The sequence below is a fragment of the Sprattus sprattus genome, assembly GCF_963457725.1.
Source record: "Sprattus sprattus genome assembly, chromosome: 4".
In the NCBI taxonomy this organism is placed as follows: Eukaryota; Metazoa; Chordata; class Actinopteri; order Clupeiformes; family Clupeidae; genus Sprattus; species Sprattus sprattus.
The window spans coordinates 48,319,880-48,344,628 of NC_137923.1; the positions used below are offsets into that span (position 1 = coordinate 48,319,880).

Sequence of the window (24,749 nt, forward strand, 5' to 3'; positions counted from 1 at the left end):
CGCTTCACGCATACGTTACCACCCACTTTTCGGAACCATCCCACCTGTTTGCAGGTACACACCCTCAAAGCGTTAATATGCGACTCTACTCAAATACGCCCCCTTAGTAAATACCGTTTTATGTTTACGACCGCTATTTTACGCCAGAAATGGGCGCAATCCTGTTAGTAAATCAGGCCCTAAGTGTATTAAGTTTAGCTGCCTCCCTGTTAATGTAGTGTAGTCTGTAAAACAGCAATAAAACCTTAAGACGGGCTCAGGAATGTGTGCAAGCGTTGTCTTCCTTCAGTGTACCCACCCCAAGACACAAGCTGATGAGGTGTAAAAGAGCCCTAATTCATGTTCCAGCAAACGTGAGGAGATTTACAGAGAGTTGATATGCCGTGTGAAATCCTGGGCTTTGCTGCCATATTTGTTTGGCCAGAATGAGCCCGGTGGCCCATGAATGATGAGCATCGTCTAGCCTCCGTTCCCCAACAGTGCAGCCGCTGCGTCGGCGATCCTCCCGCAAATGGGTTTCTCCTCTGCTCTCGCCACTTAAGTGCTCCGTATTTATTTCGGATTAGCCAGTCGTGGCTAAAGCAATTGTTTTAAGGCAGAGTGTCTCATTTAGAGATGCAGTGGTGTGTTTAAGAGGAAAACAACTTAATTACATTTCCTTTTTTCCTGCGTTATGCACCAGGCTGCGACTTTTCTATGCTAATTTTCCGTGCCTTGAGATGCCTGTCACCGTTAGTTTGACAAAGACCACACTTGTTTTGACCCAGGTCATTGAAAATGCAAATGTGGGCCGAGGTCTTGGCCTAGATCTTCAGCGCTTTAGAGGCACTCTGCACGCGCATATGTAGCAAACATCATATGCCGTCACGTCACGCTCTGTGACATTCACTGTTGGCTTTGCAAGAGGTGATATCACTGCTCAGCAATAACAACCCCGCTCTGCCTCTGTGATTTGATTTTGATTCATTTTGCTCTGAATAAATAATTAACATTCAAATGAATCTCTTGTGCGTGTGCAGCTGAGCATGATAATTTATGAATGAACATTAAGCAGCAAATTGTTGTCACTTACCTCCCGTCATATGTCTAGTTTAAAGGTGAGGTCCGCAATTCGAATCCAATAAATATTTTGTCAGCTTAACTGAATTGCTCATGGTTATATAGCTCTCCATTCTGTGTGTGCACGTTAAAAAACCTCCGTTGAGTTCAAATACAACCTTTACCAAAATTAAAGACTGTACTTTTAAGTATTAAGTGTTATTTTTTCTTATTTGTTTTGACGTCACGACTGTCATTGTTCTATTTTGATGGTGTTTCATCCTCTGCTCATCCTCCTTCTCCCCTCCTAGGGAATATCTCTGCTTCTGGAAGGGTGACCTGGCTGCACGTCCCCTTCCTCATTCCCCCCTCCAGTGAACTTTGACCTGACAGGCTGGGGACTTAACCCCCCAGCCCACCCAGCAAAGCTGCAGAAATGTACCAGGAAGTGGCCTTCCTGGCTGGCAGCACTGAACACCAGTTCACCACCTTCCACTTTAACCCTGACCCTACCCCCCCGGAGGTCACCACCAGGAAGGGCATTTTCTACAAGCGCGTACAGCTGCTCCTGCCCGACCATGAGGTCTCCCTGCCCCCCCGGGACGACGGTCTTGCCCCGGTCGCCCCCGCCCCAGCCGGTGACACCCCGGCCATCATCAATGTGGGCGGCATCAAGTACCGCATCCCGTGGTCGACGCTGGAGGAGTTCCCGCTGACGCGCCTGTGCAAGCTGCGGAGCTGCAGCAACTCAGAGGAGCTGCTTGACGTGTGCGACGACTACGACGTCAGCCGCAACGAGTTCTTCTTCGACCGCAGCCCCTCGGCCTTCCGCTCCATCGTCACGTTCCTGGCGGCGGGCAAGCTGCGCCTCCTGCGGGAGATGTGCGCGCTCTCCTTTCAGGAGGAGCTACTCTACTGGGGCGTGGAGGAGCAGAGCCTGGAGTGGTGCTGCCTGCGCAAGCTGAAGCTGCGGCAGGATGAGCACCAACAGCAACTGAGGCGTGACGAGGAGGAGGCCGAGCTGGCCTCCCCGCAGTCCTGCGAGGAGGTGCAGCATGTTGGGGGTGGGAGTGGAAGCAGCGGCGTTGGGGGCGGGAGCTCTGTGGCACCGGAGGAGACCCGCATGGCGTGCTGCATGAGGAAGCTGAGGGACATGGTGGAGAACCCGCACTCCGGCTTGCCGGGGAAGATCTTTGCGTGCCTGTCGGTGGTGTTCGTGGCCATCACCGCCGTGACGCTCTGCGTCAGCACCATGCCGGACATGAGGGCTGAGGAGGAGAGGGTGAGTGAGAGAGAGGGAGGGATGGAGGAGGGGGGAGGGAGGGATGGAGGTGGGAGGAGGGAGGAAAGGAGGAGAGGGTGAGTCAGAGTGAGGGACAGATGGAGGAAGGGAGGGAGAGATGGACATAAGGACCGAAGTGAGCAGAAGGGGAAGGGAGATCATGTGTATACTTGACTGACAAAGCGAATTAAAGGGGTCAATATGTGACTAAGGGGGTCATAAACATGTGTGAGTCAGTGAATGAATAAATAAGTAGGTGAGGGACGAAGTGAATAATCAAATGACATTGATTCACATGGTGCTTAAAAGTTATTTACATAGTAATGTTTACAGTAAACACACATCCCAGTGCACCAGTGAATGAGTGAACACAGAAGACACCAGTGAATGAGCTATCACAGAGCAGTTAGCAACCCCAGTGCACAAGTGAATGAGTTATCACAGAGTTGGTGAATGTTGTTGACTGTTACTGAGTCGTTATCAGAAAATGTAGGACAAAGGCAGGCTTCAGCTGTGACAGAGCAGAATGGAGTAACACCCACAGGCATCGGCACACAGGCTGCAGGCCTCTCCCTGGGGGACAGTGCTGGGCAGGTGAACAGCCTCCACTTCATTCACAGTCACACAGATTAGCATCACTGATATACAGTATTCACTGCCGCAATGCCTGAAGTATGCAGGCTAACTTGCTTCATATCTTCAACTAGTGGGGAGAGAGCTTTTAGATGTCTTCACCCTCTGTGTGTGTATGTGTGTGTGTGTGTGTGTGTGTGTGTGTGTGTGTGTGTGTGTGTGTGTGTGTGCGTGCGTGCGTGCGTGCGTGTGTGTGTTTTATATGCTGAGTGCAAGTTAAAATATGTACCATGCAATGTATGCTGCTCCTATCGTTCTATGTATGTTGATGAGTTTGTTAGTGCATTTGAGTGTGTCACGGAGTCCCGACTGCATCTACTTTGGTGAAGTATGCTCCTTCTATCTCACCCTCCCAGTGTTTCTGTGTGTATGTGCACTGTGGTATTTAAGTTGGTGTGTGTGTGTGTGTGTGTGTGTGTGTGTGTGTGTGTGTGTGTGTGTGTGTGTGTGTGTGTGTGTGTGTGAGTGTGTGAGTGAGAAAGAGAGAGACAGGGGGATTCTCTTTGCAGCTGGCCTGAGTTCTTGACAGGAGTGACATCCCCAGCCCAGGGACAGCCCTTGGCCAGGGATAAAAATACTAAAACACTGGAGTTACTCAGTACTCACACACACACACACACACGCACGCACGCACGCACGCACGCACGCACGCACGCACGCACGCACGCACGCACACACTCTGCTAGACTGCATATCAGCTCAGTGCAGTCTTTTAGGCTTTCCTCTTGCCTGTCTGGTTTTATCTCCTTCCTCTCCTAGCCTGGTCCAAAACACTACACAAAGCCTCCATTTACTTGGAGAAAATGCAACTCATAAAAATTGCATGCATGTAACACATGTTAAACAGCCCCTGCATGTAACTTCAGAAACACATGATGTATACCTTCAAAAGCATACTGTTCCGCATGATGTATGCATTCAAAATCATACTGTTCCACATGATGAATGCCTTCAAAAGCATACTGTTCCACACTACGAATGCCTTCAAAAGCATACTGTTCCAACAGCTGCAGGGAGCCGGTCCAACAATCCATAAATATTACTGTGCTGAACACTCATTTGTGTTGCACTCCTGCTGCACAGCACTACTTTTGTAAATAATTAACACTTGGTCTCACAAAAGTGGCTGTAAGGCATAGCTTTCAAAGGCTACTAAGGATTGTATTGGCAATATGATGTGAAGAATGATGTGCTAAACTATTATGAATGCTCAGATTGGTGACTCATTTCCAAGAAATGTCCATTACATTTTTTTTAACTGTCCATTAAATTCTTAATCTTTTTTAACTATTTCAAAATCTGACACGTACTCCCCTGTAGTTGACATGGCTGCGGCGGGGCAGCATACCCACACAGGAGCACAAGCCAGTGCCTCTTCCTCAGCCTCCTCTCCTCTTCCTCATCTTCTCTTCCTGTGTCAGCTTCAGGAGGCAGGCACCTTATAAACAGCCTCTTGTTGGCCAGGAATGAGCCAAGTGAAGAGCTGGCAGCAACTCTAGCAGTCAAAGAGCTGCTTAGGGCTGGGAGGTGTAGACGTATGTAGGGGGTGAGGATGGGTGGTGGTGGTGGTGGTGTGGGGGGTGTAGGGAGTGGTGGTGGTGGTGGTGTGGGTGTGGCGGGTGTAGGGCGTGAGGATGGTTGGTGGTGGTGTTGGTGGTGTGTGGGGAGTGAGGATGGGTGGTGATGGTGGTGGTGGTGTTGAGGGTGTAGGGAGTGAGGATGGGTGGTGTGGGGGGTGTAGGGAGTGAGGATGGCTGGTGGTGGTGGTGTGGAGGAAGCACCTGAACTTCAAAGTGCCAGGCGGTTCAGAGTGCAGCAAAGCGAAGGGGAAGGTTGTGCTCTCCCGAGCGAGAGCCATTCATCTCCAGCGAGCCTGCAGCAGAGAGAGGCCCTCTGAGAAGCTGGAGCTCTGGAGCTCTGGAGCTCAGGCAGGGAGAGAGGCTGGAGGGCAGAGTTGGAGAGGAGGCCGTATGAGTTTCACTGTTCTTCTCCATGCTTGTAGCCAGCTACTCAAAACTAGCTTTGTGAAATCTTTGAGTTAACTGATCTGGAATTCTGCATTAACTGCTGAAAATGTGATAATAATGGAGAAATGGTAACTCGTTTCAGTAATAATCCTCAACCAGTTGTGCCCTTTATCGCCTAATACTTAAATATTTATAGTCCATGGTATAAAATATATATGAAGCCTTAGATTTATTGATGAACAGTCTTCTCCAGCAGTAGAAGCCTCAACCAAACATTTGCATTAGCTGCTTTGTGGGTTGGTACAGTAGACCTTTTTTTATTTAAAACAATTCATTGACATTGTGTAACAATGTTAAAGGTGTTATTACGTATGTGGTGTATTTGTGATCAAAATCTAGGTAATTCCAAGAAGTTCACAAACTCGTTTGCAGCTGTAATACTTTGTTGTAATAGTTTGTCCTAAAAATAAGTCCCTTAACTTCCCTGGGCAATGGCAATGTGGAGTTACTCAAAAGACATCCTGTTCTGCAGACCTGTTCTGTGGGGATGAGTGGCCTCTATCTCATCTGGAGACTCTAACTTCAACTAGTCACAGCATGACAACATACAGAATAGAGGAGTTCTGGTACCCTGGAAGTCACTGCAGGTGATTGTGATGGTTCCCGTGGCCGTTAGACTTTAATTATTTAAAGCCAACATTGTTTTCTGTTACAGCTTTCTCTCGATTATTAACTGTGCTTATGGATACAAGGGGGACGAATGATTTAGTGGGCCAGCGATATAGTGGGTCCAGTGATATAGTGGGTTTAGTGATATAGTGGGTTTAGTGATATAGTGGGTTCAGTGATATAGTGGGTCCAGTGATATAGTGGGTTTAGTGATATAGTGGGTCCAGTGAGATAGTGGGTCCAGTGATATAGTGGGTTCAGTGATATAGTGGGTTCAGTGATATAGTGGGTCCAGTGAGATAGTGGGTCCAGTGAGATAGTGGGTCCAGTGATATAGTGGGTTCAGTGATATAGTGGGTTCAGTGATATAGTGGGTTCAGTGATATAGTGGGTCTAGTGAGATGTTGGCAGTGTGCTTAGACTGCATGGCTAGCTGCATTGGCTGTTTTCCCCTTACATCTGAACCAACAGCTTAAGTGGGCTTCTTAGTATCAATAATAATCATTTAAAATCACTTTAGCCACCACAGCTTGCAGTCCCAACATGTTCTCATCATTTACATCGAGCCAGGGCTAGTTGGCTGGTTAAATGACTGATCTGATTGAATTTGACTCTCTGCATTTACAATTCATTTTACAGTTCATGTGAGGATGTAGAATGTTCCCGCATGTCTGAATGACAGAGCACTTAGTCATTGGAGCATTTAGGTGCTACTGAACGTGTGCCCTCACTGTACATAACGAACAACTGACTGGAAATGTGAACGCTGACCCAACAGTGGAGTGCATAACAATTAACTGTCCTGGCTTTCATTATAAATACATTAGGACTGTGGAGTTTTTGGAAGTGTTTTCTCTGTGTAGTATTTCACTTTTGTGGGAAGCAAAGAGCGGCTCCATAGAGCGGAAGCTATTAGCACAATGATTGCTGCCCTTAAATGCCCTTAAAAGAGAAAAGCAAGTAGTTCATTCATCATTCATCATGTGCTCATGTGCTATGATGAAGCTGGACAATGAGTGCAGCCAAACATACAGTGAGCCATTTCACAAGTGCATCCATTTTCAACATAATTTGTATCGCTGTAACTGCAATATGTGTCTTGTACTGTGAACTTGCAGTGTAGTGCAGGCTAAATCTACTCTGGGATCTTATTCTCATTGTTTTTTTTTTTTTACAATTGAATTCCACAGTAACGGTGACGGGCCGAGCCTCGGTTGCCGTTGAAATGTGTGGGTTTGGCCCGAAAGCTCAGAGACAGAGTGAGGGTTCAAAATATACGGTTTATTACTCATCCAATATTCTGGAGAACTGCTAAGCCTCTCACTAGGCAGAGGACAAAAAGCAGCAGTCTTTAGGAATAACACCTGCTCAGCCTCTAAATGGGGTAGAGGACAAAAATTAGCTGTCACACATAAGGGTCCACATCAATGCACATACCTGACAAGACTTGACTAACTGAACCACACAGAACAATGAACATACTGTATATATACCTGGCGGCCAGCACCATTTCCAAAACAAAAACCAAACGATACAACAATGACAAAACAGACCCTGACACAAACATAGCACTTCCGCACTATCAAACAAAGAAACAACTATGTAATAAATAAATACATAATGTCTCACATGTTTGTAAAATCATCTTAGTCAAATGATATGGCCTAAACCATTTGTAGTGTCCCCCCCTGCCGGTCTCGGCAATTAGCGGTGTCCATGATTGAGGTGGATCCAATTGTAATCAGTGGTATGAGTGTTTGTGTGTGCGTGTGTTTGCAAACCATGTCTGTTGGGTGCTCTTGTGGTTGCAAGGATAGGGCAGGAGTGTGCGGTTCATGTGCGGTCGCACCACGACCGTCACAGTGACATCAGTAATTGCTGAATCATGTTTTTGTTTCGATAGAACTGAAATGCAGACACTACCTCTGTTGATGAGCAAGTAGTCAATATGGTCATTATCAGCAGTGCCAAAGTACAGAAATGCAAACCAGGGCAACAACAGCACTCCGCTACGTTATCATTGGGGATAATGTTCCTGTAGTCTCCTTCAGACTGCTTTGGTTTCAGAAACATTCAGAAATGTGCACTCCTAATTGCAAAATGTGTTTTTATCATAGTATTGTTTTGAAAGTGTGTTCCTGTAAGGGTAATCTATATGCTACAATATTGTAGATTTCCCCGAAAGTAACAATTTCAGGGGAAAGGACCTTTTGGTGGAAGTGTTTTAAAATAATCCCTGCAGTGTGTAGTTTGTGTTTTTGACTGCTTTTGTGTGTTGTCTGAGAGCAAAGTTTGACTGTGAACTGGCAGTTGGATGGTTGTACCAATGTGTGGTGTTGAGAAAATGATGAATTATTTCAGGAAATGTGTCTTAGCAATCAGGAAAAACTGTACAGCACTATTTCTGAAAACAGTTGTTCTGCTCTCTCAGAGTCATGAATAAAGCATCTACATTGGTCTGGCACCGAATAGCCCTGCTGTTGTAAATCTGCCGGCTTTCAACAACTCCATTTCCAGCATGGGTGCATTTGGCTGATCGATGATTCTGTGCGTTTGGCAGAAAAATAAACCACCATGACCCTCTGGCTTCCATCTCACGGACGAGGCTTCAGTTTGCCCAGAGCACACCTGTGTCTCCATCGTGTTCACAGAGGTGTGAAAAGTCAAACAAATGACAGACATAGAGTACCGTACTGACAGACATAGACTACCATAATGACAGACTGATGTTGGATGGAGGGTGAAATGCTAGGGGTAGCTGTGCTATTGATAGTTGAGACCTAACTGCCTGTCATTTAGGTGGATATCAGATGGCAATGAGCTGAAGCCATGTGGAACACAGTTTTGGATTGCAGGTGGTGTGCATAGCTCCTTTTATTTCTTGTTCTCCCTGTTACCCCCATCTCTTTCTCTCTCCCTCTCTGTCTCTCTCTCTCTCTCTCTCTCAATTCAATTCAATTCAAAGAAGCTTTATTAGCATGAATGTTTTTTAACACTATTGCCAAAGCTGATTCAACACATACATATTATATACACATACAGAAAGACAAAAATAGTTGAATAAAAATAATAATAATCAACAAAAGAATATACATAGACTAGGGTTGGATGTCTGATCTTTGTCACCTATGTGCCTTCTCTCAGCTTGTGGCACCCATACACAAACTGTGCTGCGATCTGCACTGTCCGTTCTTCCTCACCTAGGAGGGCTCTCATTTTTAAATCTTCATCTAGCCCTGCAAATTGAGGGCATTTCTCAAGAAATTTAGGGTAAAAACTATTTCTCAGTGGAGTGTATTTGGTGCACCTCAGAAGGAAATGTGTCTCATCCTCGACCTCCATGAGGTGTGTCTCATCCTCGACCTCCATGAGGTCACAGTGGGAGCAAATTCTTTGCTGACTCTCTTGCCAGGATCTTCTATGCTGTCCAGTTTCAATTTGCAGTTTATGGTCGCCCAATCTGTATTTTGTTAGGTAACGACTTTTGGTTGTTTTAATTTAGTCAGGTAATTTGCCAATTCATGTTTTCGATTTAATCTAAGGTAACAATTCTTTTTCTTATTGTGTTGGGCATCTTGTAGCCATTGGGAAGTGTAGGCATTTTTGTCTTTGTTGTGGATTTCTTTTAGTCGTATTGGTTTTGTGTCACTAATGTCATTGCTGTTAATAATCACATTTAAGAGGTTATCTCTGTCTGGTTTTGTTGAGTTTGCAAGCAGTGCTTTATGATATAGGTTTTGGGGGTCTAAATTTTTTAAATGTATCCAGAATTTAATTGATCTTTTTGTGATGGCCAGGGACATAGGGAAACGACCTAATTCGGCCCTGCAGGCGTGGTTGGATGTACCTCTGTGCACCTGTAAGAGGATTTTACACAGCTCCGTGTAAAAATTCTATTTGGGATTTATCCCGAGATTTTTTTGATAGGATTAAAGCTGGCCCCCAAATTTCTGAGCTGTATAGGAGGATCTGTGTAATGACAGAGTCAATTATTTTAAGCCAAATTTTGATTGGGGGTTGAAATGTATTATTCATTTATTATTATTATTAATTTATTATTATATAGTTTTGTAAATTGCATAGAATGCTCTTCGAGCTTTGTCTCTGAGTATTTGTATGCCTGTGTTAAAGTTGCCTGAGGCATTTATAACTAAATATGTGTAGCTAGTTGTGTGTTCTAAGATATTAGGGCCTAATTTAAATTTAAATTTATTTTGCTTTTTTTTGGAATATCATAATTTTTGTCTTTTCTAAATTTACTTTTAAAGACCAAATTTGTCTCTCTCTCTCTCTCTCTCACTCCCTCTCTCATTCACTCCTCTCTCTCACTCCCTCTCTCTCTCCCTTTCGCTCTTTCTCACTCTGGCGATTGATCACATTAGTTATCTAACCTCTGACTGTAATTTTTCGCATTTTGAGTTTCAAAATGGCTTCTCCTTTCTCTATAAATGTCTATGCCTCTTTATCGCTCTTCCTCTCTTTCTCTCTCCCTCTCTTTCTTTCTCTCTCTCTCTCTCCCTCTCTCTCTTCCCCGAGTACTCTCTCCTCTCTCTTCCTCCCTCTCTCCTCTTGTTCCCTCCGCTTTTCCCCCTATGAAATAAATGAGTGTTGTCTGGCTGGTAGCTTTCAGGCTGCACAGGTGTGATGGAGGTGGAGGTGTATGACAAATCTTTTTCCAATCCACTCGTCTACTACTCCTGTGAGAAAGTGAGGAAGCTGTGAAAAAGTGTGAGAAAGGACAGATGAAGATGGAGAGAGAAAGAAAGAAAGGAAGAAGGAAGAGGGGTGAGGAGAGAGAAGTATGGAGTGAACATGACCAATTATTCTACTATTATTACGCTATGGTCTGCATTTGTTTGGGTTACGAGCTCTGCTTAATTGTGTGTCCTCACAAAGCAGCAATAAGGAGTTCTGTTCCAAAACAAGCATGCAAACCATGCAAACACCACCAACAGCCTAGTTGACACTGATAGACTAAGTGGTGTCTTTTGACAGTATAGCTGGCAATGTCATGCTGTGAAAGCTTTTCTTCCATTTTTGCCTGGTATTCCAAACCGGTACACAGAACTACATAGGGCATATCCTTGATGGGTATTGGGAAAGACACATGTGCTTATCTGTCCTTCACATGACCATATGCTATAAAAATTAATTTGAGGATGGTACCAAAACGTGTTGCCTCTAAAACCATAAAGGTTTAAAATTGTTGCATAGTATTACTTTAAGGTCCTTATATTGCCCTTTCTGACCGTGTGTATTTTTGGTAGTTGTTGCAGCAATCTATGAAGCACCTGTTGGGGTGAATGAGACCCAAGGCACTGTTTGATGAACACGGCTAATCTAATAGTGTTAATGCAGATCCTCATCCGTAATTAAATCACAGTGAGTTGCTTTCTGCCCCTCTGTATCATCAAGCTATCAAGCGTAGTTCTGTAAAACTATCTTCATAGAGAGTGGATCATCTGTGTTCCTGCTCATAACAAGTCCACAGCTCAGGACTATTTGTCACCCTTGTTGTGAGCACCATGTCAGTGGTTATATGCAGCACATACCTCTGACTCACCATGCTTCTTCCTGCAGCTGATGTGACACCGAGGTGTCATGACAAGTTTAGCTTTGCTGTCCACTCTGAGTTTAAAAGGATAGTGAATTTGCTTAAGAATGTCTGTAAAGTGAAGTCATCCTAGTTCACTACGATAACAGAAGATTAGGTTGGGTTCTGCACCATATCATGGCTGTAGCCAACCCACTAGAAACGGGCAAGGGAGCCAGATGCATTTTTTTGTATCACCATAGCCTTGAATATATAATATTTAATATATAATATGTTATATGTAATATAATATACACAATATGACACAAGTGCTTGATTGGCTGAGATTTTCATAAAGATATTCAGGTTATTCTTTTTATGGATAAGGCATTTTTATTCCAGCTACAGAACAGGTGGTCAGAAATGAACGCTTGTTGAATTGGTCCTTCTTAGAACACAGTTCACTAGTCCACTGCAGATAAGATCTTACTTGGTTCTGTTGAGGAGCTAAGATGGCCGTTTGCTCTGCACACATTACACTGTATCTCCTGAACACACACACACACACACCCAGACCAGCTGTTGCGCCAGTCCATTTATACATCAGAATCAGAATCAGAATCAGAATCAGAAAGGTTTTTACTGCCAAGTAGGTTTTCACCTACCAGGAATTTTTGTGGGACGTTGGTGCAAACAATAAACATACACAATAAACTATACAAATATTAGTTATTATACACATATTAAGTTATTAATTATAGGAAAAACTAAATCTAAAATATATTTAAAAATGTTCAGAATATATTAAATGGAAAATGCAGGACTAGTGTGCAATACAGAGTTCAGGATTAGTCCGTGTTGGGGGGCTGGGGTCCAGGGCCTTGTTAATGAGGCCAGCCGCAGACGGGAAGAAGCTGCTCTGGTGGCGTGAGGTTTTGGTCCTGATGAACCGCAGCCTTCTGCCGGAGGGGAGGGTCAGAAAGAGTTTCAGAAAGAGTCGGCCATAATCTTCCCCGCACGCCTCAGGGTCGTGGATACATACAGGTCCTGGAGAGATGGCAAATTGAAGCCAATTACCTTCTCCGCTGAACGAATGACACGCTGCAGTCTGCCTTTGTCCTTGGCAGTGGCAGCAGCGTACCAGATGGTGATGGAGGACGTGAGGATGGACTCAATGATGGAGGTGTAAAAGTTCAACATCATTGCCTTTGGCAGGTTGAATTTCTTCAGCTGCCGCAGGAAGTACATCCTCTGATGTGCCTTTTTGGTGAGAGAGATGATGTTTAGCTCCCACTTGAGGTCCTGGGAGAGGATGGTGCCCAGGAAGCGGATGGACTCAACACTGTCAACTGGCACATCTCTCAGGGTGATGGGGGTGGGTGAGGCTGGGTTCTTCCTGAAATCCACTATCATCTCCACTGTTTTCAGCGCATTGAGCTCCAAATTGTTCTGTCCACACCAGGTCACCAGATGGTCAATCTCCCACCTGTAGGCAGTAGGGATGTCACGAGAACCGATACTTACGATACCTTTCGGTACTAAAATAACAAAACCCCGACGATTCCCATTTTTTTTTTGTGAATGCCGTGAATGCCGGTGCCAGCTGTTAGAATCGGTGCTGCGCTTCTTCTGGAACTGACGGGGGCAGTATACGCTTCTGTGTTCCAGTCGAAGTTTTGACATGTTTTTCACACACAGATCTGCCATTTACTATTGTAAACGATGTAACTAGTGGAGGTGGCCAGGTGTGAAGTGTTGCCAGACTGGAAATGGCATATCGTATCATAGGCTCATTTAGGAGGATAATTATCATATCTGGCAACACTTGGAAGGCGGTGGACCAATGAGAGCACGTGCAAAAAGGTAGAACGTAACGGAGATACCCTTTCCAAAAGACGTAATATTAGTTTGTGAAACACCCAGAGAAACACAAATATCCGACGATGCTAAATCCCGGACGCTTTTGGAATCCCTGCCGGACGCATTTTTAGGTTTCGAAAAGAGGACATGAACGGGTAAAACAGGACATCTACTCACCCTACTTTTGAACATTATGCAAACGATGCTACCGTGTTCTTCAGGCCAAGGGAGATAGTACTTTCAATTTAGCAAAGCACCTGAAAGACAGTCATCTGTATTTGTATAAAGAACTCAAGGATAGTTCTGATTCATATTAACAACATCCAAATAATGCAGTTTTTCAAATCTGTCATACTGAAATACAGACAGACAATGGCTTATGTTATGTACGTAGTTTAGGTAAGCTATGCTTGTATTAGCCTATAGCCTACCTTGGTTAGAAGGAGATAGAGAGAGAAAGAGAGCATGTATCTTGCAAGTATCATGACTAAACTAGGGAAATTCACAGACTGTCCTAGTATAGTTATACATAAATATGCAATTGGTTTGATAAAACACGATTACCCAATTTATTTATTTTTTTCGATGCCATACACTCAATGTAGCCGATGTTAAACATGATGCGAGTGACAGCTGGAATTTCGCCGCGACCACACTGAACATTTCGATTTATTTTGTATTAAATACGTCCTTTAAGAAGCTCAACTCAGGTTCATCTTGTTAGCTGAATGGCTGCACTGTTATATCCACGGCTTTGTTTTGCACTGTCGTTGTTTTTGCACAGCACCATCTGAAAAGATGCCTGGAAGTCTGGAATGTGTCTGGGGTCACTAGTTGTTGCACTTTAACCATTAATTGCACTTTATTATGTTGTGCTATGCTATAATGCACATGATTTGTATGTCTTATGACATTTTGCTATTTTGACATATTTTAATAAAGAAGTTCATGTGTCAAGTTCAAGTACATGGCATCTTGGAAAATCCTTTTTTTTTTTACCGTGGTATCGAAATTGGTATCGAGAATTGTGTTATTTCACTGGTATTGGTACCGACTACTGAATTGTTGGTATCGGGACACCCATAGTAGGCAGACTCATCCCCACCAGAGATGAGCCCAATGAGGGTGGTGTCGTCCGCGAACTTGAGGAGCTTGACGGACTGGTGACTGGAGGTGCAGCTGTTGGTGTACAGGGAGAAATGTAGAGGCGAAAGAACGCAGCCTTGAGGGGAACCGGTGCTGATGGTTCGGGGGTCAGAGACATGTTTTTCCAGCCAGGGAATAACTGCCACTGCCACACACACACACACACACACACACACACACACACACACACACACACACACAAATGAGAGAGAGAGAGGGAGAGATACATGCACAGATACATTCATATGTGGAGACATACTGTACATTCAGCATGTCCACACACACTCTTATACATAACCTCATACAGCCTCACAGCTTCACACAGGTACCTTCTCATATGCAAAGACTCTCTCTCGCAAATACCACACCAAAGAAAAAAACTGAAAAGGTCTTCTTGTCCTTGAGCACTTTCACTTCTGTGTGTGTGTGTGTGTTTCTGTATCTTGTGTGTATGTGTGTGTGTGTGTGTGGAAGAGAGAAGGAAACACAAGGCTGACAATTGACCCTTCCGCGACCACTCCCCAAAACGGTAACTGATCAATCATAGCATAGCAACGGTTACTAAGCTCGGGACCTCAGTCAAGCGAGCCATTTTGATGAATGGAAGTCAATGAGAGAGACGTCTGCTCGAGAAGAGAAAATGAAACGTTGCGCTTATGGAGTGTGTAATTCTGACAGCCGATATCCAAAAAGGCTGGAGGGAGGGGTAACATTTTATCCCTTCCCGAAACCCAAGACCCAGAGAGAGAAATGCCTGGATCAAACAATGTGGACGACCCCCCCATCAGTTGAATGTCAGCAACATAAACAGAAGCACCTACTTTGTTCCAAGAAGCTATGTCGCTAAAATCTGCCCACTGCATCGAAAACGTGAGAAAACCCTTGCTTAAAATACGATTCAGTTTCACTACCTTACATGTTTGCCTAGCGGCGAGTGTGTAGATAATAGAACAAATAAACATAGCTGGAACGAACCTGTTAGCCTTAGCATTTGTCTGTCTACAAACACGGCATGTAATGTCGTGGTTGTAGCCTATATAAGCATATTGCAGACCCTTTTGCCTGCTTCGAGATCTTGCCGTTTTTCAAAAAAATGCTTGTGATTTCTTTGGGTAGAGCTGAAATTGACACGGTTGAAAACATGTTGCCACGCCATTCATACCAATGCTGAGAACCTGGGAAACGTGAATGCTTGACTGATATAGCAACCGTTGCTAAGGGGGGCGGAGTTTGCGGAAGGGTCCATTACTAAGTCAAAACTGTTGAGAGAAAATGGGGGTAAAAGAAAAATGCATATGAATTAGACAGGTAAGGAGAAGGGTTTACAGAGAGAAAGAGAGAGAGAGAGAGAGACTGTGGTTTCTCTTTTTAATCCACATTCATCAGTGTACTCAACCTTACCATCCTCTGAAGACAGAGTGACTCCAGGTCTTGTGCACACACACACATACACACACATACACATGCACACGCCCGCACACAGACACAAACACATTCATTGCCCACGGTCAATATCCCTCACACACATATTTTTCCAGAGCCTTGTTTGCTGACACGCTGTGAAAAATCATCTCTGGCTGTGTGCTGTCAGAGTGGCTGTGTACACTGAGGACAATGGACTGCAGGCATTGACAGCGCTAAAAGCTTATGCTAACAGCCCCCCCACCAGCATTTCAAAAGTCCATTCCCACCCCCCTAGCACTCTCAGCCTCTCCTGGTGAATAGCCCCGGAGAATGACTATGGGCTGGGCAGCTGAGGAGACAGGCAGGAAGCTACTGAGAGTGTGTAATGGGCGGCAAACAAGATTTGAAGTCTCTGAGAGAAAGCATTTGGTCGTGACCGCGATTGAGGTGCAGATGTCTTGCGGGGGATCGATGGCCATCATCGCTCCAATGGACAATGATGACTGTGAGATGAGAAGACAAGCAACTCACCTGAGAGACAGCCAAGCAGAAGGAACAAAACAAAACAAATTAGAGCAGTTCCCCTGAGCAATCACAGGTTCTGCGTGTACTCTTTTTATGGTCCATTGGGTTCGGTAGGAGGTTTAAACTGTCAGTCGTTTTGAGGGGAAGATTGAACTAACCTCACTTTGCACAAGATAGGTGAGGTCAACAAACCAGAAAATATCTGACTGTCCAGGGCAGAACAGATTTTGGATGTGTGTGCAAAAGGTTTAAACTGTCACATTTTGATGGGAATGGATCAATCCCATCCAACTTATCTTGGTGGGAAAGAACAGATCGACTGGCAGTTACCTTCGCAGACTGACCCAAAATGAATGAGTCCTGAAGCCAGAGGGTAGAGTGATATTGAAACTGTGCCACCTGTGGTGGAATGGAGGGATTTTGCCCCTGAGATGCAGAGGCAATCATTTTCTCTTTCTCAAAAACAAGACCATGTGAGCAATCAGCTCTTATTGGAAGCCGTAACACTTCATTACCTGAAATGTTACTGAAGACAATGAGGCTGGTCTCGTTGTTGCCACTTGGTGCTTTATCTGGACTCACTTTCCTATTTGAGAAAGTATCTGAACCCCGGTTGATAGTAATATTTTTATACCATATGTTGGAGACTCAGTCTGAGATATGAGCAGTCCAGGAAAACAGGTTTAATCTTGTACAATGGTGCGCACCAAGGAAGAGACACAATGTTCACGCCACAGAGCTTAACCTAAAGGCTTTTTTATGGTACTCCGTACAGCGCGTTTTTGGGCACATAGGAACGCCTTCAGGTAGCTGGAACGCCTTCTCAGGTAGCTGAAACGCCCTCTCCGTGCTCTCCAGAGCCGTCGGACAGCTCTCCGTGTCCCCGCAAAAATTTCTGTCGGTCCGCTCATGGCGACGGATACTCCTTGGCCGTGATTGGCCCACTACGACATCATTTCCTTGAAAACTATTCCCTGTATATCACAATACATGAGCCGGCCAAGTAGCCTATTGCCAGAGAACCAGCACAAGCGACAGCAATTAAAATATTTGTCCAAACGACCTGAGCCCCACGGAGTCAATGTCTCAACTGTTCATACTACTGACACATTGACGTATTTTGTGAATAGCCTGCCTTTATTTAACTCCGGCATCAACATATACTACATGCACTCGCTCACACTCGCTGTGATGCTGCACTCGCTGTGATGTGTTTTCCTTTCATTTCACAACGTATTTACTGTATAATTCACGATAGCAGTTGCCCCTTCGTAAACATTGCTACACATTTTATTTGCTTAAAACACACAAGTATATCCTATAGGCTACTGTCAAATCAGAAAGAAAACAGCTGTCACTCGGCTATTACCTAACCAATACCTTTCAAACACGGTGATAGAATGAAGGACAATTGAGTTGGGAATACTATCAACAGGTTGACTTCACTAGCCTACTTATAAAGATATTTCAAATATGGAATGTTCAATGCTTATTCGCGCCAGCCGCAGTATCTCAATTTGCCAAGATGATGAATATGGATTATCCGTGTGCTCTGCCCTGCTATTGTTCTATATAACAATATATAATAACAATATGCCTACAATATTCCTTTTGTTTGAGTGTGGTTGTTTAGTGCGATATTCTAGTTAGGCTACTGTATATAAAGGAAGGCATTGCAACGGGAAAATCTCCTGAATCTCTTCTCATTGTGCTCCACCTGTCACGTCTCTGCGACCCACAAGTTGGGCTTCCACCACACTTCGAGACACGCTGCTGTTGGACTTGTATGAACTTTTAACTATTTCATGAAAGGTGTGGACTTGTACAACACTGTCAGTCGTTCAGATGTTGTGCCTATATCGTATCGTCTCGTCACATGATCAAATAGAGATTACAAAAATTACCTAGAAATCATTGCAAATCTGAATATGACGAAAATACCAAGGAAAATATAAGAACGTATTCATTTAATTTAATCGTTTTTTAACAGTTTCTATAGTGTAAGATAAGCATATCATTTTGTTGTAGATTGCAACTATTTCTCCCACAAAAAATACCTACCATGAAAGAGATAAGTTTGCCCTTTCAGGTGTATATCTAACATTAGACAAAGCAAGAAAGGTGTATGTCTGCTGACACCTGTTGCATTTCAGTAGCGACAGCTGGTGAGAGGGAAGTAAGTAAAAGTTGAGCAGGAGAGGGAAAGCCAACTAACGATTTCCATTGCACGAAAATGTCATGGGGTAGCTTGTCTTTCGGCACTTAAACCGTTACTCCCCCTACTGTTCTGGAAGAGAATTGTTTTCAGCACCCACAGCCGTTGGAGTACTATAAAGGGACACAAATGCTAACTAGTACGTACTATCAGGCCGCCCGCCCACTGTCCAACTATCCGACACGACTGTTTTGAGTACTGTATAAGGGCCTTAAGAATCTTCTAATCAGCCATTGAAACATTTCAGTTATATGCCCTCTGAGAACAAGGGGTGTCACCATAGACGTATAGATGCCTTTATATGTCTATGGGTGTCACCCTGTATTCATGAGGCCTTGGAGACACAAGTCTCTTAGCCATTTGCCACACAGAGGGAATGTCGGTCAAGAGCTCCAACTGAGCTTTAAGATATCAGAGACTCAAAAAAAAAAAGAAATCAGAGACTTGATTCACAGGCTAAGGGCCATCAAGGACAAGTGAGAAACCCTTCACACCTTCCCCAGGTCAATCTCTCTCAGAATATTCAACCAGAAATGCTTACATTCTAGCCCAAGTCCAAATAAAAGCACAATTACAACTAGATACAGTATAAGATGCATTGAATTATTGTCTATGGTATATCATTAATAACTCAAGCCATAGTTTCTGAATCAGCTAATTTTAAACCATGTACTTCTTTAGAAGTTACAGGGAGATTACAGTTTATAAGATAGGCAGTTATTCTCTGTTAAATCAGCGGTGAGCACATTTTGTTTGGGCATGTGTTTCCTAAGCTCCACAGAGCATGCATGCCACTAACAGCACATACTGCAGCTAGCGTTAGTGTTAGCGCCAAATCTGTGTATGAAGCGGCATCTTACATATCTCACAAGATTTATGCAAGATGCTTCTCCTTCCACAAACAATAGCTGGAGGCTTAGCACACTTATTGTTTTTTTAAATGCGTTAATTTATTTGTGTATGTTATTTATGTTAATGTTGTTTTTAATGGTTAGTGAAGGTAATGTGCAGAGATGAACGGTTCACTGATCTGATTATACGGATGTCGGATAACAGAATAGTCCATGACATTTTGAAGGCCACTTTATTGTTTTTCCTTTTCTCTTGATCCTTTAGCTGTCAGCAATTAAAATAATGTTGGGCAAACAAAACCCAGATAATAATTCTGGGATCTCTGACTACAGGTTCTAATGTAGTGCTCTCCTGCTGTCAATCATCATAACTGCAAAATGTCACAAAATCAAGCTGAATAAATATTAATCGGTGAATATATTACTCAGTAGAATAACAACATAACACAGCATGTGCACATCAAACCTGAGTCTGCCTCTGGCTCTGCAGTCGTCTGATTGTTTATTTCTGCACAGTGCATTTCTGCACACAGTGCTTGTCTTGAGTGAGGAGAATGTGGACACACACGCAGTCAATTAAAGTAGCATGAGTAAATAAACTGAACGCCCTGTGCCTCTTGCTAGTCCTTCTTTTCCTTTTTCCCTCTCCATCTCTCCATGTATGTTTCCCTTCTACCTTTATCTCTTTGTGTGTGTGTGTGTGTGTGAGTGTGTGTGTGTGTGTGGTTGTGTGTGTAAAATGCCAGCTCAACAGGGCTGGGGGTGAGCCGGGCCTGTTTTTGTATCACGCCCACTCAAGTAGCTCGCAGAGATCAAAGGTCTCTTGTCACAGAGGCTGTTTATACGAAGTCTAGTTTGTCTCCGTCGGTAAAGTTCAGAATACAGATAGCCCTATCATTTAGACAAACACTCTCTATCTGCACACGGCATCTGCAACGGTCCGAATCGGGGGCAGAAAGTGAGTAGATTTGAATTGGTACAGGGGCTGGTGTTCGTCTGCACGCATTCAAGCAACCTGATGACGTCATTGCACCACGTGATTGCTTCATGATCTCCAACCAATATATATATCACTTGTTCTCCCTCTACTTTTCACTCGTGGTGGGTGTCGAATTCACTCTCACTAATCCAGCCTACTGATTTTTGTTTAGCCTCCTATCTTGATCTAATTCTTTTTATTCAGACGTTACATAACTTTCATGACCACAAATATAAATTGGCCAGCGATTTAATTAGCTTTTTTCTTCATATATTAATGTAGAATGGTCGGAGCAAAGCCTCATGGGAAATGCTCAATTAAGCAAAGGCATTTAACAACTCACAGACATGTCATGTTGCACTTTTCCAAACTCTTTATTATCAATAGAAATTAAAATTCATTTTCGCATAACCTATAGTCTGCTCTGACCACCGATTGTATTAACCACCATAATGTATTACTGTGCAGTTTAAATGTAGGCTATGCGGTTAGGCTAAACGTTGCTAATTGTAGCTTGTTTACTGGCTGCTTACCCGTGTCCTCCTGTCTTCTTCTACGTTTTTTCAATTTTTTTCAGTTGTCTGTAGCAGCGCTAAAGCGCCACCAACAGGCGTGTGGTATGTACTACAGTCAGTTCATCCCAAACGGGTGTGTTAGTCTTTACACAAATCTATCACTACCAGACTCCATCCTTACGCAATTAAAAGATTCGATAGGTGTGAAAAATGAATCAGTGAATCTAGACTCCGTGTAAAGGGGGCCTCAGTCTGTCGCAGCTCGCTTCGAAGCCGCCTTCTCCCGTCGGGGTGAGAGGGGTTGGAGGTGCCCGGCACAGTGGGACGGATAATTGTGTGTTTTTAATTTGATGCTCAGTGTTTTTACATGCGGAGTCAGGCAAAGATCAACAAGGGAGGAGGTGAGGGAGGGGGAGAGGGAGAGAGAAAGGGTGAGAGATAAAGGGAGCGACAATGAATTGAATGAATTGTCAGCTTTCCATCAAAAGAGAGAGAGCAGAAAAGGGACATTTTGTGGGATGGAGCTAAAGGCCTTTCATAAAAGATGTGCATTCACATCAAACACACACACACACACACGCACAAACACACACACACACACACACACACACACACACACACATACAAACACAAAGGGCCTCATTTATAAAACGTTGTGTAGAAACCATCCTACATTTTGTCTGAGACATTTCCTCAAATGAGCGTAAGTGAGATCCACAGAAACGCCAATTCTTCGGTTATAAATCACAAATGATCTTGGAGTTGTGCGCAACTGAATCTCCGCCCTCAAAACGGCCCTATTTAATCTAATCAGCATATTATCAATGCACAAACATAGCGCATCCTCAATGCACAAACTCTCTGTGACAGTGGCAAGCAAGAAAGAAACATGTAAACAGAAGAATTAAAGTGAGGCTGACATCGACGTTCTGCTGATGGAAGAGCAGATGTGGGCCAAAACATCGTTAGAAAGCCTGTCTGGTGGCGTAATGGCAAAAGCAAAGTATTTGACATGTAGTAGACACGTCTCCGAAGCACCAGCACCTGCGGCACGAACAGCACCAGAAGCCGCATCTGCGGCAGCAGCACGAAGGCTTTGGTGCGCTCCACTACCGACCTGTGCTGTATTGAAGTGGGCTTCCTAGGCTGTCTGAGTGTGCAAAATCTTGATGAGAATACATTGGGAACCCTGTTTTACGCAGGAAATCCTCTTTCACATTTTGCTGGGCACTGTATGGAAATCTAATAAATTGCGGGCCTATAGAGGGTTAGTAGCCTACTGCAAAGAACATCGGGCAAAATCCTGCTTAATGATGACGGGGATTGCTCGACTGGTCTCCAATTTCTAATCGGAACGTTCCTGTAGCCAGGAATCCAAGAACGGACAAAACTTGAACGTGTATGGCCTGGTTGCATCTGGTGCGCCTTTGCAGACGAGAGGCCATCTTGGCACAACGCTCTCGGCAAGCGGTACCTGCTTATCAGACATACATCATCCTGTGTCAAAAAGTCTGCGCGATCACAAAAAAACCCTCTCTCCTTATTGCACAGTTGGCAATATCCTCTAACAACGCCAATGCAGCCATATCTCCTACTGAAAACTAAGCCACTATTAGACTTTTTTCGTTAGAGCAAAATGTTTTACACTTGTGAAATTAAAACGGATACCTATAAGACGTGAATCTCATTCATGTGTGAATTATTCTAATAGTTTATTTGATTTTATTAGGCGAAACATTAATTTGGTCTTCACCATTAGCCCAAATGGTGACGGTGGTGCTGACGATGATGATGATGAAAATGCGTGTCGGCTGTTGGCGCTCGGAGAGTCCTGAATTCCTGCAGTAATCCAGTATTGCCACAAGGAAATGTACTTACAGGAACTGAAACCAGACGTAGAGATACGTCCTTTTCTACGTCTAAGACGGTTTTTATAAATCTGTACTTAGACGTGGATTTGATCGCATGCACAGTCTAAGATCAGTTCTGTGCGTAAGTACGTTTTATAAATGAGGCCCAAAGACTCACACACCAGTAAACATTTTCTTATGCATTTGACAGTGTGCCTAGTAGAAAGTGAATCATTTGCTGTTTGTAAATATGCTGCGATGGCTGGGCAATAACATGATGAAGAATGAAGTAAGATGCAGCTACGCGTCTGGTGTTCACATCACCAGGCATCAATCCTAATGTTTGTAGAGATCATAGAGAAAAAGAGGGAGAGAGAAAGAGAGAGAGAGAGAGAGATAGACGAGAGAGACTTTGTTGTGTGGTTCAAACACTTAGATCTGTTGCTCCCACTGTCCTTTTAGCTCAGAGTAAATGTGACACAGAGGTCAGAAGTGCACTCCGTTTGCTTTTCTTCCCAACCTTCCTGGCAGTCCAGCCAGCTCAACACAGAACACCTCACCAAAGTGATATCACCAAACCAGCCATCTATGAGCCTCCCTGGAGCCCAACACTCACAATGAGTATCACACATATCAATCCATCCGTCCATTTTCAGAGATAGAAAAATTAAATGTTTGATAGGATGTGACCTCAGTAAATGAATGCAGTAAACGTTAATGACTGAAATGATACATTAGGAGCCATTTCCGTGTTCCCCATTGATTGCGTGGAGAAAATATGCATTCCTCTCCTGCAGCTCATTAGCCGGGATCGTCGGAGGAGACCGAAGACAGAATCTTATCACTTCCTCTGGTGCAGCCTTCTGTGGAATTAATTTTAATAAATAATTAATGTAGAGCACATACAAAACTCCATTAAAGAATGAAAATAGAAGGGATTAAATGCCTGCATCGAGTAAGGGACAGTATGTGCGATGTGTAAATAATACCACAGCTATCATATCTGATGAGAAATGTCTCTCATCTCTGTTCTCTCTCTCTATGATGTTCCACTCTTTACTCATCCCTCTTTTTCTTCTGCCTCTCTTTCTATCAACTCCCCAACTTTGTCTGTCTGTCTGTGTGCGTGTGTGTATGTGTGTGTCTGCCTTTTCCTTCTTCTATGCCTGCATCCCTTTGTCTGTCTCCTTCCTCTCTGTGTACCCCCCCTCCCCCCATTCATCTCTCTTTCATCCCTCTTCCCCCACCCTCTCCCCTCAGGGCGAGTGCTCCCAGCGCTGCTTCAACATCTTCGTGCTGGAGACAGTGTGCGTGGGTTGGTTCTCCCTGGAGTTCCTGTTGCGCTTCATCCAGACGCAGAGCAAGTGCGAGTTCCTGCGCACGCCGCTCAACATCATCGACGTGGTGGCCATCCTGCCCTACTACATCACGCTGGTGGTGGACGCGCTGTCAGCCAAGGAGCCGGGCGGGCGGCAGGGCGGCTCGGGCAACAACAACTACCTGGAGAAGGTGGGGCTGGTGCTGCGTGTGCTGCGGGCGCTGCGCATCTTCTACGTCATGCGGCTGGCGCGTCACTCGCTAGGTCTGCAGACGCTGGCGCTGACGGTGCGCCGGTGCACGCGCGAGTTCGGCCTGCTGCTGCTCTTCCTGTGCGTGGCAATGGCCCTCTTCTCGCCGCTGGTCTTCCTGGCCGAGAGCGAGCTGGGCGCCAAGCAGGATTTCACCAGCATTCCCGGGACCTACTGGTGGGCCGTAATCTCCATGACGACGGTGGGCTACGGCGATATGGTGCCGCGCTCCATCCCCGGCCAGGTGGTGGCGCTCAGCAGCATTCTCAGCGGCATCCTGCTCATGGCGTTCCCGGTCACGTCCATCTTCCACACGTTCTCGCGCTCCTACCTGGAGCTGAAGGAGGAGCAGACGCGTACGATGCGCCAGAGGCCCGACTCGCAGGACAGCACCAAGTCGCAGAACAGCGACGACTCGCAGGATACGGACAACTCGTACCACATGGCCGCTGCTGCACAGGCCTCCGTGGCTGCGCTGCACCGACGCTCCATCGCCGTCATGGTAACGCAAAGGGTGGACGAGGTGAAGAGGTTGGATAAGACCTAAGGCTGGTGCGTGTGGAGAAATATAGTTGCTTCAAACTGTCTCCTTTTATTTTTAAAGAAAGAAAGAAGTCATTTACTAGGATGTGTGATTTTTCAATGAGCTGGATTAAGCCTGGGAATAGTCCGACACAGCAAGCATGTTTTGGAGCAGGAAATTCATGCTGGAAC

The 24,749-nt window shown here is 44.7% G+C and overlaps 1 protein-coding gene across 1 annotated transcript; it reads left to right on the forward strand.

The window, feature by feature from the left end:
• Positions 1-1,474: 1,474 nt before the first annotated feature.
• kcng2 (potassium voltage-gated channel, subfamily G, member 2) lies at positions 1,475-24,582 on the forward strand (the record flags this gene model as incomplete). Its single annotated transcript, XM_080837721.1, has 2 exons — positions 1,475-2,320; positions 23,728-24,582. The coding sequence occupies 2 exons, from the start codon at positions 1,475-1,477 to the stop codon at positions 24,580-24,582; spliced, it is 1,701 nt and encodes a 566-aa protein (XP_080693847.1).
• Between the last annotated feature and the right edge of the window lie 167 nt (positions 24,583-24,749).